General features: G+C 39.9%; 1 protein-coding gene across 38 annotated transcripts in view; it reads left to right on the top strand.

The window, feature by feature from the left end:
- SOX5 (SRY-box transcription factor 5) overlaps nt 1-16,889 on the top strand; it is a 622,935-nt gene that overhangs the window by 360,295 nt on the left and 245,751 nt on the right. For 24 of the 38 annotated variants that reach the window (XM_015868603.3, XM_085542492.1, XM_085542447.1 and 21 more), the window contains one exon: nt 13,891-14,122. In XM_015868603.3, coding sequence (XP_015724089.1) covers nt 13,892-14,122 — 231 coding nt within the window. In that variant the 5' untranslated portion in view covers nt 13,891. Of the gene's footprint in view, nt 1-11,597; nt 11,722-13,890; nt 14,123-16,889 lie in introns of those variants that run through there. The other 14 variants (XM_085542555.1, XM_085542533.1, XM_085542516.1 and 11 more) reach the window with 2 other exon arrangements.

Raw genomic sequence — 16,889 nt, 5'->3', positions numbered from 1 at the left:
CTGTGGGAGAGTGGTTGGGACTCAGGCTTCCACTAGTGTGCCATACTGGGCAGCTTGCTGAGAAGACAAGAACCAAACTGGTTCAGTGGGTTATCTGTGGAACGGGCATTGTCAGCAGGGTTGTATGATGCCAGAAGTGAGATTTTTTCCAATTAGTTGTTCTGAGTAAAAAGCACTCAGTAATTGTAAATTGCCATGGCATTACCTGGCAAGGGGTAAGCTTTAATCTTGTGTGAAGGACGGAGAAGGGGAGCCAGGGAAACTGAATGGGGTAGTGGAGAGGGCTCAATGAAATTCTTCTGCTAAATGCTAGTGTGTGGTGTTCGTTTTTGTTGTTATTTACAGTTTTGGTTGTTATTTGGTTGTTTTGGTAGTTTTTGGTTTTCTTTTTGTGGTTGTTGTTGTTGGGTTTGTTTGTTTGTTTTTTGCATTATCACTGTCCAGAGGAGAAAGATTAATAGATTTATAGATAGATATGGCCAGTATATTAAAAAGGATTCTGAAGTTCTGTTGTCAGACTGGATAAAGAAACTTAGTTTTGCAGTTACAAGAAACAGTAGCTGAATTGGGTACTTAATTTTTCCCCTTGCTCACACAAAACTATCGGGTAAGTTAATGATACAAGCTAGTAATACAAACAGCGATTACCAATAAAATATTTTCCTTCTCCCAAAAAGAAAAAAAAAAAAAAAAGAAAGAAAATCAGAGCTTGCAAAGGTTTATATAAAGGTAGTTAAACATTCTTATCTCCTGTGTAGAAATAGGGAAACTGGGAGCCAGAAAGCTTCAATAAATTATGCAGGGTCACAGAGTCAGCTGCTGATAAGTGGGCACTGAATAACAGCCCTCTGAATTCTATATGCTGTGTTTCAGTATCCCACATGCAGTCAGTTACGTGCTCAAGTTTTCCATGTTTGGGCTTCTTCAGCAATGATCTGCTCCTGAGGACATCATCGTACCACAGAATTACACTTCTGTGGCATACTTCAGTTGTCAACCAATCCTATTCTATCCAAGTTTGTCCAAGCTTAATTCTATCCAAGATGTCATTCAAACAATGGTAGAGCTCACCAAATGACTATTCACCCAAAGCAAGGCTGTTTGCTACTTTTTTGGTATTAAAAATGGAGCAGTGGACCTTTGGTATTGTGTTTGGCACCAATTCCTGCTGTTAACCTTGAAAGCATAACTGGACATCTGTGTGTGATCAAACTAGGGAGGTGTTTGGCAGATACAAACGAATCAATGTTTTTTCTTGGTGTCTTATTGTAATGACTGCAATTATTCCTTATTGATCGCTGTGCCTGCAGTAGGCAGCCCATCTCTTCTGGCTGAGCAGTGCTCTTCCAGGTGCCCCCCTTCAGGTACATCAGCTGATTTGCTGGGAGATCTGCTTTCTGTTGCACATACAGCACCTTTTTTGTGGGGATAAAGGGCAAACAAATCTGATCATTTCTGAGTTGATCTTAGTGCCAAAGGAAAAAAAGAAATAAAGAAAAAAGAAAAAAAGGAGAGGGAAACATTTGAAGATTGGAAAAAAGCAGCTGCTAAGAAAGAAAGTTTGGTAGTCCATTTCTGTTTAATATATAAGTTGTTTTTTTCAAGATGCTCAGTACCCAGCTCCTAGAATGAAGGAATCTGAATTGTTCCTCCAATACACAGGCTGAAGGTACCCTTTGAATTCCTCCTTCTTATAATAACCATAACAAACGTTTCAGATTTGAACATCTGGATTCAGATTCACTCCTAATATAATTAGATGTATTCCCAATGGGGAGGAGGTCTTTTTGAGAAAGCTATTATACCACTTGTTATGGCAGTCATGGTCAGATTTACTTTTCTGTAATGTGCATATATATGTATATATTTATTTTATTATTTTTCTTCAAGAAGACTCTAGCTCTCTTCTGAAGTCAGACCGCCATGATAATCCATGCCTTAAACTGCTAAGTTGTTTTACTACATCCTGGTAAAAGCAGTTCTATGCAAGCATACTTTATTGGTGATTTTTTTAAAGCACGTTTGAAGGCAGCATGTGGACAGTGAGATGTGGGAAGAGTCCCATGTTTATTTTAGGATGTGTTTGAATGAATCTGCCTGCTTAAACTTGCTGGAGCTAGGGAAGAGGGGCTGTGCCCCATGTAGATCACAAAGGCCTCTCCGAGGGGGTTAGTTTTGGTAATGGAAAAAAACAACAAAAAAGGATCCAGTGTGTGGTGGAGGAGGTAAAATAAACAAACAGAGCTGTCTGGTTGCTTCTCCCCACCAAGGTTCCTTTATCCTTTCAGGCTCGGTCAGTGGTCAGCCTGTTAGACACCCTCCCTGTTCTGGCCGCTCTGCAGTGGCGTGCCTTGGCAGCACTGGTTTGTACAGCTGGGGCTTTGTGGAGCTCCACAGGAGTCCTGCTTAACAATGGGCCCGAAGGTGGACAAAGCACCTCTGGAGGGCTGGGAAGCTCCTTTCTCTGAGGCCTGTGGGGGAAAAGATGCTGTTTTCAAGGTTTCTTGCCTCCTTCCCACCTAAATCCCAAAGATCTGGAGAGTGGGCACCTTCATACAGCAGTGATTCGATGCCTGCCACTATGCTGTCCCAAAATTATATTCCAGACCCCTTATAGTCCTACAGATATGCTGTCTCTTTGGAACAGTCTCTCATTCTTTCATTTGTCAGTTTGTTTTTGTTTATGATAAGTAATATGTATTTGTCTGTGCATGGGTATACGTACTGTATAATAATAATAACAGCTGTGTTCCAATGATGTAGCTGCTCCAGAAGCATCCAGGGTTAATATGTCTTACGATGGGTAATTATCCAATATTGTGACTTGTAATAAATCTTGTCCTTTCTTTTGAGATTCAGCAAAGGCATCTTTGGAATCAGATATAGAAAAAGATCAGCTGTTAGGCAGTGATGAGCTGAAGGCAGTGCACTTCCTGAAGTGTGCGGTCCCAGCAGTGGGGAAACACTCCATGTCTGCCATCGGTGCTTAGAGAAGGGCTCAGTAGCACCTTAAAACAAACAATATAACAGCTCTCAGCCTCGCAGCATGAATGAAAGTGGCTTGACTGCACATTGCACTGAGGAGTGAAGCCAGAGCCTCGCAGCAGCCCACAAACTTTTCTATTCTACCTCTTGTGCAGTGCATTTGTTGGAGCAGAGGTGTCATGGTGCTCTGCAGCTCTTTGGTGGATGCAGAACCACCTGAACACATGGGAAAAAAAATCATCTTCTCTTTTGGAATATTGTCAGAACGTCTGAGTAAAATTATTTAACCAATTTTTGTTTTACTCTATTTGTATTTCAGAGTAGTTTTCACAGGCAGCAATTTTCACTGGTTTCTGAAAGGCAACATCTGGGCTTTGGAACGGTCTCTTTTCAGCTTTGGAAATTCTACCTCAAATTGCGTAGACATTATAGATGTTCGAATTTTTTTTGTTTTGTTTTGTTTTTAGCATAATAGAAAAGCAATAATGTATTTATTCCCTGTCATTTTGTCTTTTAAGTTCAGTTTGATTTTTCTTTTTCAGTCTTTTGGGGTTATTTGTTCCTGGGGTAAGAATGCACCTGTCATATACAAACCCCCCCAAAGGAAGGGGGGAACAGGCAGACACATGCATGTGAACAAAACATAACAGAATTTCTAGGCAGCTGGAATTAACCTGTTGGAAAGAAAATGTTCACATCCGTTGGAGATATTGCTCTGCCTCAGTATGTTTTTGCATATACACAGAGAAAAATTCACTATGCTTACAGTTCTTATTGGTAGTCCACTTCTGTTTAATATATAAGTTGTTTTTTTCAAGATGCTCAGCACCCAGCTCCTAGCATGAAGGAATCTGAACACAAAGGCTTTCTGAGGCCCCAGTTCTGCTCCCATAGAAGTTGCTTAGAGGCACAGTATTTCCCCGATACAGGTTCAAGCCATGAATGTATATGCATACATACTTCAGTAGCATTATCAGTTTGACCAACAGATGTACAGTAAGCATATGGATGTATGTGTGTAGGTGTTCCTGTGTTTATTTGCATTTTTGTTGTAACTCTGTGCGCTTGATGCAAACTTGTATCCAAGTCAAGATTGGAGCAAGAGTTTATGTAAGAATAGCAGAACAGTAAGGTTAGCTGTGGAAGCGTCAGAAGGTATATTGAAAACAGTTTTGAAAGTGCTGTTATTTGGGTGTTGATTAGAATCCAACATGCATGCAAACTTCTTAGTCTGAACTACCTGTATGTAGGGAAATTCAGAGTGAAGCAGGGGAGAAAAAAAAGAGATGTATGTTAATTTTCCTTTTCCTAATTTTCGTTTCTGCTTCATTTGTGTTTATACACAAACTCTGGTGATGTGGAAGTTTAGAAAGACTGGAAAAAAATCAATTTGTTGAGTTCAGTATGTAAGTAGGGAAAGTGAGTGTGGCTTGCAGCTGGCTGGCTGTTCCCTCAGAGCCAGCATTGCTAGGCCATGGCCTGGTGGAAGAGTGGGAAATGTTGTGTCATAACTAAGTCTCAGTCAGCAGTGTGGCTTCTCATGCTGAAATCTGGATGTCCTCTGGGAGAGAGTTTTATTAGGAGTGTTGATTCCAGTGAAAAATAATTCATCATTTGGTAACGCTAGAAGAAAATCTTGTGTTCAACTTCATTTGACAAAGAACAGGAATGACCAAAAGCAGCCCCCTTACATTGTGAAAGTTTTAGTATTAGCTAACTTATCAGAATGAGCCTGAGCTTCCTCAAATGTCTCTGTAAGAAATCATTCATAATTATCATAACTTTAAAGTGTTTTCATCTCTTTGCCTTCACTTCACTCACTGCCAGTGGAAGTTAATGGTATGCATGTCTGCGTGTGATGTAAGGGTTTCTTGCAGCACGCAACACTGCTCTCCCACTCAGCAGTTGGAGACTGATTGAATGCTTCTCTGTCGTTTTCAAGAACTGGTTTGTACAGGGAAGTTTCAAGGCCCAAAATCTCAAATTATTTGATTAGACTCAAGTTGGTGGTTCAGCAAACAGTGACAGAGTGTTGCAGTGATGGGGGCAGTTCTTATTGGTGACCAGTTCCTAGAACTTTACATGAAAATAAAACTAGAATTCTGCTAATTCTTCTGTAAAGTCAGGGCAAGTACAAAAAAATAAGTAAAGAAAAGTGTAAAAAGCTAAGAGGTATGGGGAGCTGAAGAGCAGGAGGGAGGTTCATTTCTAAAGGGTAGGGGAGGAGAGCAGGATGAAAGAGTTAATTTGAGGATGCACTGGAAAATAAATGAGCTTGTGGATTTAATTCAAAATCATCCAAGCAGAGTCTTTTGCATTAAAGAGGCCAATGATCAGGCTCAGTTTACTTGAAACATCAGCAGTGACTGCATCCTGCTGTTTCAGAGTTTGTGCTGATAGATGCTCAGCGTCTTGACACCGCACCACTATGTTTGTGCACTGCCTGCACGCTAACCACATTTTCACTGTGTGGCTCAAAACTTCCATTTGGAGAAGTTCTTTAAAAATCCATGTTTTGAAGTTTGGTCTTTTAGAGTCATGCTTTAGGGCAGAATTAAAATCTGATTTTTATTTTTATTTTATTTTTTTTCTGATTTGGAAAAGCTCTGCAAGACTTTTGGGCTCTTTGATTTGGCATACAAGCTTGCGAAGAACAAAAGGCTTAGGAATTGACAGGTATGAAACAAAAGCAGGATGCAAGGTTCTCGTGCTACAGCTGAGTTTGCAGCGTGTCAGGGGAGAATAGCTAAACTTCCCTGCTCTGCACCTGCATTGTACAAAACAGGGCTGGCAATGTGAAGTCCTGTTTGGGATATACAAAAGAACTGTGCAGTATTCTTTGCAGAGATATAATATAGCATGTTAGTAGGAGCTGCTTTATCGGCTTTCAGATTTGATAGTGATCAAGGCTTGGTTTGTTTCAGACTAGACTATTTCACCAAAGAACTTCAGTGCACATGAAAGATCTTTCCTACTTACCTGCTTGGGAACTTTGAACATGAATTTTCTTCACTTTGTAGTTTTCTTAAACCTTATTTCTCAATGTGTTTTTGTTTTGTTTTGTTTTGGCATGAATTCTTTGCAAGTGAAAAAAAACAAAACAAAACAAACAAACAAAAAAAAAACTGAGATGATGAATTTTTAGTTTATAGCTCAGAAGTCATGGAAAGCTTTTATTTCAGTTTTTCTAATGAAAAGAGAAAGATTTACAGGATTTTTATTTAACGTTTTATTGAGAGACACTTATAATGACTTTCTTATTAGAGGGTCTTAAAACTTATTGTAGAATCAAAGAGTCATGTAATGGCCTGGATTGAAAAGGATCACAATGATCACTAGTTTCAACTCCCCTGCTGTGTGCAGTGGCACCAACCACCAGACCAGGCTGCCCAGAGCCACATCCAGCCTGGCCTTGAATGCCTCCAGGGATGGGGCATCCACAGCCTCCTTGGGCAACCTTCTCCAGTGCGTCACCACCCTCTGTGTGGAAAACTTCCTTCTAATATCTAACCTAAACCTCCCATGTCTTAGCCAGGATGAAACCATTTACCACTGGAATTTTGCAAAGTAACTTTTCCTGGGAGACAGTTTCCATAGAACATAGGATATCAGGTTAGTCAGCTGCCCTGCCACGAAGATACAGTACTGTACTTCGCATTGCAAACTTTTAAAATGATGAAGGATAGAGTTCCCTACCCATTTTATATTCAGAATCTCTAAACTGATTGTACTAAAAGATTTGTGTCAGTGTTACACTCCATTGTGAATTCTTGTGTAGCCTTAGCACAAGGAGGTTCTGGTGGCAGCTATGGAGGTAGAGAAGTGCTCAGAGGTACTGCACAGGTTATGCCACTGCAGTCTCATTTGCTTATTAACTGATGTAATTTATTCACCAAAACCTTACTTGAACAGTGCAACTTATTTGTAGCATACGTGCATTTTTAAAGATGGCTGATGGATATGATCTCCAAAAGTAATAATTAACGGCTTATTGGATCTCATTGCAAGTGACAGCTGAGGGTGTGCACGAAGCACATACATTTATTGATTAGCAGATTAAGGATGTTTCCTGATTACTTTTTTTTTTTTTTTTTTAATTGTAAAATTACTTCAGTAAAGAATTCCAAACCAGGCTGCAAATGACTGAAAGACACTGCCAAGTGAAGTCTGTTTTTAGTGGTATGTGTAGAAACAAGTCAGGCTTGCAGTTCCCAGTGGGACAGAGTGTGGGAGTCTGCCACCCTTACTCATGTTGAGTAATACCTTCTTACACAAGGGATCTTGTCAAAATGAATGGCGTCTGTTTTTTAGAGGTACCAGTTATTCAGCATGCATAAACAGGCTGGGGACAGCACATGGGATGGAGATGGTCATTTGTGTTAACTGGCATCTTTTGGTCAGGCTGCTTGTAGAAATCATGGCTTCAGTAAGTCCAGAAGCATGAGCTGTGTCATTTGTGCTAAACATGAGTAGAGATGGGGCAGATGCATTTTCTGATGGCGTTAGTAAGCTTATGACTGCCCACCTATTATTCCATGTAAGAGCAGAATCTATGGGATTTCCCATGTATAAATTAAAGGGAAATATCCCTGCAGATCAGGAAGAATCAGAAATCCCACTGCAGTATGTGGGACTGGTTTAATTTACAGCATTTGGCTTGAAATCAAACCATCTTAGCGAGTCAGTTCATGGTGCAGTTGTTGGTCCGAATCAACCTCGTGCTGTGGCTGAGGGATCTGAGCTGCCTGTTGTGTCTATATGTCCGTCTGCTCAGTACACGTCCCTCTGCCTGCCTGTTCCCTGTGGAGCTGAGTGAGCCCAGCCCTGCCCATGGGAAGGAAGGAGCCCATGGCTGCCCACGAAACCCAAGAGGTGAGTGTTTTCATGCTGATTCCGGAGCTGGCTCCACGACGCCAGGCTGTCACGCTTGGTTATGGTGAGAACACAACAAGGCCTCCCTGGAGAAGGGCAAAAAGAAATCTCGCACAGTCAAAAATTTGACATACAATTTAAATCATCTCTCTACATCCTGTGGACTTGGAGCTGTCAAAAAGGCAAAGCCTGCATTTGAATGGAAAAGCTTTTTATTTCTTTAAAAAGTGTACCAACTATAATTATCCATAACTATGCAGGCCTGTTTTAATGCTGTTTTATAATTACAGGTCTTAATGCTAGATTATACAAAGTCATTTATAAATAGTCAGAACAGAGGGACTTTGGGAGTTTTTAACCTGTAGATTGCTGTGGGTTGTGGCAGCTGATGGGATTTTGCCTGTGTATGTATGGTGTTAGCAGTGCAGTGATTGATGAATCCCTTAATTAACTCCCAACAAGTTAAGATTTATGGCTTCATATCTTTTTCTCCTGACACATCTGTGTTTGTCACTTTTGAAGACATGGATAAGCCATTTCTCCAAAAGCTTTTGTGGGTATCTGAAATGTTTCTGAGGTATTTTGCTTAATGTAACAAGATTAGAGTTTTATGACATAAAATTTATGAAATTTTATGGCGTGAGTGATCAAACTGGGATGGATGCTGGTTGTATGCTAGAGGGCACTATCTCCTTGAATACTGGATGCTGCTCTAGATTTACTTGGGGTGTACAACCATGTATTGAATGAACCAAAAACCAATGAACAAATGTAGTGCAGACATCTAAATGAGGTTCTGTTAGAAGTAACAATAAGAAAGTAGACCTGTGAAAAAATCACTTTTTGAAGCAGTTAAACGCAAGAGCAAAACCAAGCTGATGTTATCTGGTAGACTGAAATTTTTGGGGTGGAACTGATATTTGTACGTGGCACAAAGAAATGATTCTTGTGGATGCTGTACATCTCTTCATCTGCAGTGGGAAAATTCCATCATGCTGCACTCAGTCTGAAAGCACTGAGATCAGTAGCCACAGTTTAAGCTTGCAAACAGTCAGCTGTAAGTTGAAAGAGAATAAAGAAAGATACGGAGAACCATCTTCTATTGTGAAATGAATCACATCCAGAATTTGTGGTCGGAGAGTGTGTTAGAAGGGTGAGACTTTATCTCCCTTGGAAAACAAAAAGAAGAACAAAATGCCACACGTCAGCTACCAGAAAACACATGTATTTAATGAAAATTTAGCACAACTCTGCATATCAGGAGGCCATTCCAAAAACAGAACAGTATCCCTTTACAAGAAATAGGGTTCATCACCATATTTTTTGAATTCATCACCAGATCTAAACTTTCATTTCCATCCTAATCAAGTCTGGGCATGGGGTTTATGTTTCAAATATGTCTTTACAGTGGGACTAGTTCTGCTGCTTTCCACTTCATCTCAACTTTGCAGATTTAAGCTGTCTAAAAAAATTAGTACTCAGGTATTGGGTTTGTATTCAGAAGAAATGATTAATGGCAATTCCAAATTCAGCTCTTCTTGCAAGTCTTAAGAGGATGGATTCCACCTGCAGGGATGTCCTATTAGATTCAGTTTCTGGTCAGCTGTGTTCTAACTTCTCTGAAAGTTATGTCTTGGTTGTTGGTTTTTTTGTGGTTTTTTTTTTTGTATGTTTTGTTTTTGTGATTTTTTTTTCTTCCTATCTATAAGTTACTGATGTTTGAGGAAACTGACGTTTATTCTTTATATATACTCTTTCATTGTTTTGTTAGAGAGTGGTGAGGCGCTGGCACAGGTTGCCCAGAGAGGTTGTGGATGCCCTGTCTCTGGAGGCATTCAAGGCCAACTTGGACGGGGCCCTGGGCAGCCTGGTCTAGTATTTGCTCTAGCAGCTGGCAGCCATGCGTGTGGCAAGGTGGTTGGAACTTGGTGAGGTCTCTTCCAACCCAAGCTGTTCTGTGATTCTATTCTATGATTCTATGATTGTTAAACCTTCTTCCAGAGTAATTGAAAACCCTTTTTGAGTTTAAAGTAATTTAAGGAAAAGATCTTCAATCTATGGGAGTTGTAAACCATTGTGTTATCCCTGAGTGTAGATCCAAGATGTTTGGCAGACCTTTGTTAAGATGGTATAATCCTAGTTACTTCATAAATAGATAGACCTGCTTAAAAGTGCTCAATTTCAGATAACATTGTTACTCACAATGTAGCTGCTTCCCTTTGCTTATTGTTTATAGTGGGAACTCTACTCACATCTCAGATATGGACTCTTTTAATACTTGGTACTAGTTCCGTAGGAAAATGAAGAGGTGTGAAAAGGATACGGACTGATGGAGCATTTATAAGTGTGAAGAGGGGCCAGTAAAGCTGCAGAAATTAAGAATGAATTTACTTTGTGTTGTGTTGTCTTATTTGTGTGATCCTGTTGGAGATTTGGTTCTTTGCTGCCATACTCTTTCATATTTACTCTCCTTTTGGAAGTCATTTCCAATTGAAGTATTTAGTTATTTAGTTTGTTGTTTGTTTGTTGTTGTTTTTTAAATCTTATATTTTCTTGTGGAAATTTGCTAGCTGTTCCTAAGTAGTAATTTCCATTAATCTGTGCTGTTTGTGTCTGGTGTTAAAGGCAGTGATAGGATTTCTAAAAGCACAGCTTTTTCCTGACTCAGGTTGGCTCTGGATAGAACTATCTAGATAACAAATTGCAGTCATTGCCTGGACTGTGTGACCCTCATCCGGTGCTGTGCCACTGCTTCTTCAAGTGTCCTGGTCAGCTGGGAGGCTGAGGCTAGTTGGATCAGTAACTTGGCTCTCTTAGCCACTTTAGCAATTTCTCAACCCTCTAGCATTATGATGGCCATATGGTTTATAATATAAGCAGGATCTTTTAAGAACTGTGTGAGGAAGGAAAATGCTGCTGCTTCCTTTGCTGGTTTTTATACTGTGACCTGCAATCTGACCCATAGGTTTTACTTCTAGATCATAAACATAATTGTTTTTTGCCTGTAAAAATGATGTCAGTTGTTTGGGGAACAGGTGACAAGCAGAAGGTGATGACAATCTGGAGTGCATTTACTGAACACTGTATGGGAAACCATAGATGCACTGATAAAGTTAGCAGAAGAGTTTTACTTTAACGTGGTGGTCAGACTCCCATTGTGGAACCATGTGGCAGAATCTGTGGTTGTTTGGGGTTCTCATAACTTGGGTACAGAGTATATACAAAAGCTGCTCCAAACGCAATGCCTCCTACCTTATTCTGTTGGCCCCCAACACCAGAGGTGGTGGTATGGCAGTAGAGGTTGAACCTTCCCACAAGTATCCCATTATGTTTTGTTACCGTGTGTCAGATGGCAGCAGAGGGGAAGTTGGACAGAATGGCATTTGACATGGAAGTGCATATGAAGCAAAGGGATTTCATTATATCCCTCCATGTGGAAAAAAAATGGCACCCATTGACATTCACTGACAGTTGCTGAATTTTGATGGAGACCAAACAGTAGATATGTGCACAGGGAGGTGGTGGTGGGTGGTGGCTTTCAGCAGTGGTGACAGCAATGTGAAAGACAAGACACATTCTGGAGACCCCTGCACAGCAGTCACAATGTGAAATAAAGAACATCTCAATCAGTTCATCCATGTGAATCAGCTAATGATGGGGTCTGAGTTTAAAAAGAGTGTTCTGTAGCTGAGAATTTGGTCTATCAGATAGTGTTATTGTGTTGTTTGTATCTCTTGTAGCTTCCATGGAAATAAATAGGAGGCATTATTTTCAGAGTGACCTATGTACCACAAGTCTTCAGTACCATGGAGGGCATCCTTTCTCTGTGTTTTATCATCAGAGTGAATTGCAGTGAAGAATTTGGTAAATAGCTTACAGTGTTTTTAGACATCTTATCAAATATAAGTGTCTTAAAATATAGAACATAACTATGCAATAATTGACTAATGATTTGTGTCTGTCCCTTTTTGTTTGCCAAAATTGAGACAACTCTTTAGCGTTGATTTTGTAAAAAGCCCAGCCAGTGTTGAAATGAGTAACCAAAATGTTACACTCAAAATTAATAGAAAATGTGTTTCATGGTGCAGTGCAATGCAGAATGTGAATAATTCACGTTAACTTCAGGGTGGTGTTCATGTTTTCTGCAGTAGAAAAGCTTGGGATCTGTCGTGCCAAACATTAGCTGTAAAATGCTGAATTCAGTGGGCTAGTAGAGAACTGCCAGTAAGAGTGTATCTGTGATCTCTGTCTTTATACATATGCTTCTCTGCAGACACGTAGGTGGGGAAGCCTAGAAGACAGAATTCAGGTAGGATGTATGAAGTGTTAGTCTGTTGGACTAAGTCAAACATTAATAGAAAATACAGATTGCTTCTCTTGGTACAGGCAATAGGTGGTGTTCAGAAGAACAGGCGATGTGCAGCTGAGTTTAGGTTCTGGTAGAGATTTTTTATTATTATTTTCTTCTCCCCCCCCCCCCCCCCTTCTTTTTTTAATATAATCTAACTTGGCTCAGGAGGCAAAGCGCAAAATGAGATCATTAGAAACAAAATAAGTCCTAACAAAGGGCTGTTTAAAGTCACTGTTTGTTTTCAGACCCAGTTGACTGCTGCTAAGAACCATTTCGTGCTCAATATGCCAAATCGTATGGACATGCTCCACCTCACAGCAGCCCCACACATGGTTCAAGAGGCTGCTGGGCTTTTGAAATGCAGCCCTTTAACTGTGAAGTGGAAAATCAAAATGGGGTAATTAGAATCATAAATGCTAGATTTTTGAGGAGGAATAGTATTACTTCAGCCTGCCTTTTCAGCTTTTATGTACAATAGTCTTCAGTTTCCTTGTTCATAACCTCTTCTTTTCCATTGAATATTTCTCGTTTTTCTTTCTTTTCTTCTATTTTCTTCTGTAGGATTTCTTACTTTTCATTCCACTCCTTATTGCAGATGCCCCAGCTTAGCACAGAGGCCCATTATGCCATCCGTGCACATACCCTGATTTTCACGAACAATGTTGCTGTAATTAATCCCAGAAGTCTCTTGCATTTTAATACCTCACTGGACCCCTCTGTTTTGAAGCCCAAGCAGGAAGTGTTCCGGCTTCAGACTGTCTTATAAGATTTTCAGTGGTGCTTGGTTTAGGTGAAAACTTTTTTGATGAGATAAGGATTCTATCAGTGTTGCTGAAAGGTGAATGTTACTGGATGATTTGGACAGTGGGCTTGAATTTTGAGCCAAGATTTTTGTGTGATTTTTACTATGTGTGCTCTAAGCATCTCCCTTGTGCGTCCTTTTAAATGTAGAGGGATTACAGTTACGTGTGTATTTTTCTGATCTGACTATGGGTAGGAAGTCTCGGATATCTTGACGAGTCTTCATTCACTCAGTAGAGCCCTGAATTTGTGTTGTCAAAAAGCTTGGATTATTAATGTCCAAATGTTTAATTGCTTAATTATCCCAGATCTGTGAACCTGAAAAGATTCTTTCAATGTGATTATAACACTCCACCGTTCACACGAGTGAAGTTTCATAAACACAGACATTTTGACTTGACAGAAAGCTATTTTATCTTATTTTGTTACATTGTTTTATTTCCTTATTTCATTTTATTTTATTTTGATATTTTGTTTTGTAAGTTAAATAAACGCAGAGGGTTATTCCTTTAAAGCTATGTTGACAATAGCTTGTGTCTTACAGACTCTTGCAAATGCAAAACCAGATGGGCATTTTTTTTAAAAAGGAATTGCATTTCATTATGCAGTCTTCTTAGGTGAATTTTCGTGTTTAAGAAGCCAGAATACAGGAGAGTGCTATATTAGTGCATTATTCTCACAACAAACAAGCCACTGTTCTGTTGCTACCTGCTTGGCCATTGTTCCCAATTGTGTGTGCTTTGCAGTGGTATTTGGATGGTTTCCTGCTCTCTGCCAGCACAAAAAAGGCATTTCTGTTACAATGGCCCCTAACCACACAATGACGGCATTAAGGATTTATTTGGAGGTTTCATTATTTTCTCCTCTTTTGTTCCTTCCAGGATGTCTTCCAAGCGACCAGCCTCTCCGTATGGGGAAGCAGATGGAGAGGTAGCCATGGTGACAAGCAGACAGAAAGTGGGAGAAGAGGAGAGTGACGGGCTCCCAGCCTTTCACCTTCCCTTGCATGTGAGTTTTCCCAACAAGCCTCACTCTGAGGAATTTCAGCCAGTTTCTCTGCTGACGCAAGAGAACTGTGGCCATAGGACTCCCACTTCTCAGCACAACACAATGGTAGGTTTGCTAATGGTCTATTGTGCTTACATCCATTCTTTGAATTCTGCCTCTACAGTAGTTTGGCATCCAGATCTGAACTTTATGGAGTATACAATGCATAGTTACACATACAGAACATGCTACAATAATGTGAAAGCTCTGACCTAGCTGGACTGTCTTTACCCTCTGCTACAAACACTAAATCACTCTGCTTTTCCTCACCTTTGCCTGCTGGCATTTAGAGTGCTAAAATTTTTTAGCTACATCAATGTGAATTTGAAGTGTGTGTGTTCAGCAAACAGTAAATGGTTTTGGAACACTGTAAGTGAGAGTCATGTTTGGCATGGTGTCTGAAATATCACCCCAGTGCCAAGTTTATGCAATAGTAAGGCACAAAAGTCTGTATAAAGGGTAAGAGAAAAAAAGAAACTTCTGATTTTGTAGTTTTTTAAAAAATTAAGTCTAAAAATTTTGCCTCCAATGCATACTAAAAAACTGATCATGTTTACAGAAGTAAATCAGCTACCACTGTTTCATGTGAGTTACCACCGTTTTTGTGCACTTTACAAATGACACTGTGGACTTAAGTCGCTACATTTAGCAGCCTGCTGGAAGTCTAGAGCTGGCTTTATCTAAAAGCAAACAAGAAGGATGAGGAAGCAATGCCGTGCTCCCGACTGGTAGTGTAGCGTCACTACTGCGACGTGTTGTGTTTGACCCCTAATGCAGCATACTGTGATACATTTTAATAAGGTTGAAAAGTGTAGAGAAAGGAATTGAAACTCCAGGACTTAGGCACCTTAATGGAGATAACCTGTATGGACACACTTACACAGCTCTTGCTTGTTCCCAGATTGACTGCAACTTTTCTGTTAGTCCCCTACTTCAACAAGGGCACTGACAATTTCACTTTAAGTGAAGATAATGAATGGACCTGCATATTTGAAGGCTTTTAACAAGGCGTCACCAAATAGGTGATGGTGTGCTCTCATAAAAGCCTGCAACAGCTCCATAGTGGTATTTAAGCCCTTACAGCTCGTTACGCATCTGTAACAGGCCCTATGTAAAAAGCCTTCGAGATTTTCTCTCATAGGACCAAGCCAGTGGATATTCAATGAAGCAGCTCTTCTAGACAAAATAATTCACTCATCTCAATCCATTTTTCTTTCTCTATAGTACAGTGCTTAAGTTCAAACAGTGGCTTAGAATATGTTTTTTTAATTATTTTTTTGATGTTATTGTAGCTTCATATGAATAAAGAAGAACATTGTTGGGAAAATTACTCATGGACAGAGATGTCATTATCTTTTTCTACCTTGTTGCTTCTGATCCTATCATGTTTTTTTATGGAGAGGTAATTTGTAAATACGCAGTTCAAGCCACTGAGATGTTGGAATATGCAATTGGTGTATGAGCTTTGCTCTATTTTGGCCTATTTTAAGAGAGTATATTAGAGACAGTTCTGTAAGCTCTTAAGTCAATAGAAGAACTTGTCATGACTACAGGAGGGTGGAATCAGATTCTAATGAAATAAAACTTCATTGTCTGCTAAGGAGGCGTATTCTAGCGACACCTCACTGAAACATTTAACTATACTTTAACTGACTTTAACCAGCTTTTCTGTTCCTTTATAGTTTTTAAAAACAAAGAAGTTTAACTGATCATCTAGTGTGAAGACTATATTTAATGTGATGTTAAAACAGTGTGTTTTGTCTCTTGGTAATACAAAATACTGTATTATTGTGTGTTTTAGACAGTTTTACTGTGATAGTTTAATATTTTAAGCTCATGTGAAGCATTTCTTTTGGCTTTGTAAAGACTGTTTTTGGCTTCATACATGCTTAAGAAAGTTGTTAGTTTGTACAAAAGTGACATTTTTGTAGTTTTTCTTTTTTAAGAAGAAGTGTCTTGTAAAAATCATCATCCAGGTAGGCCAGAAATGATGTAACCTATGTGTCTCCAGAAAGAAGGATGTGATCGATATAAATGAGTAGAATATGTACAGTCCTTCCCTTGGCCATTGTGGTATGTATATCATATAAGAAGGAACTGACTAAAACTAGTCCTCGGATAACTTGTAGATGACTATAGTTCGTGTGATTAGCGGTTTAAAAAGTCATCCCCAAAGAATGCTCTCATCTTCATAGCAGTACAAAGGTTGTTTTCATGCTGTTTGATCTGACATTCTGGGCTCTTCTACTGTCTCTAGGAAGCAAATCCACATGTGCACACACCACCACATACTGCAGTCCAATACAGTTTTATTGACAAAGCTCCAGCAGTGTGTTTCACACTTCTTAATAGCTTGTCAGCTGTACCGCTACACCTACTGACTGAGTCTGCAAGTGACTATGGAGTTCTCATTTTGCAGCCACATGCTGCCCTTAGCAGGGTAGACCTTTACATATTTCCCCAAAGACCCCAGCAGACATACAGTCTGTCTGCAATCATGCACAGCATCACTCTCCTGCACCCCTCTTGGCCATACTGCTTTGGGCATAGTTGTTGGCGATGACTCTTCCCCTGAGGGGTTCCTAGGCAGGCATGGTGTAGATCCACAGAGGCCTTTCATTGCTTGCTGCCCTGTACAACACCCATTTGGCTTAGGGAAACAATCTCAGCTGATGAAAAGTACAGACATGGGATCTGCAAAAGATACACAATTACAAAGTGTTGTCTCGTCAGTAGGCTGCATAGCTGTATTCCTTGTCACCACAGCCAGCCCTGTCTTCTCACATTTTGCCTCAGCAACATGTCTTGAAGAGACAGTTAGAAAAACAATTTC

This window comes from Coturnix japonica, chromosome 1 (assembly GCF_054131305.1).
Source record: "Coturnix japonica strain WE chromosome 1, WE-NBRP24, whole genome shotgun sequence".
In the NCBI taxonomy this organism is placed as follows: domain Eukaryota; kingdom Metazoa; phylum Chordata; class Aves; order Galliformes; family Phasianidae; genus Coturnix; species Coturnix japonica.
The sequence above is the reverse complement of the archived record's forward strand: the minus strand, read 5'-3'. Positions and strand labels throughout refer to the sequence as shown.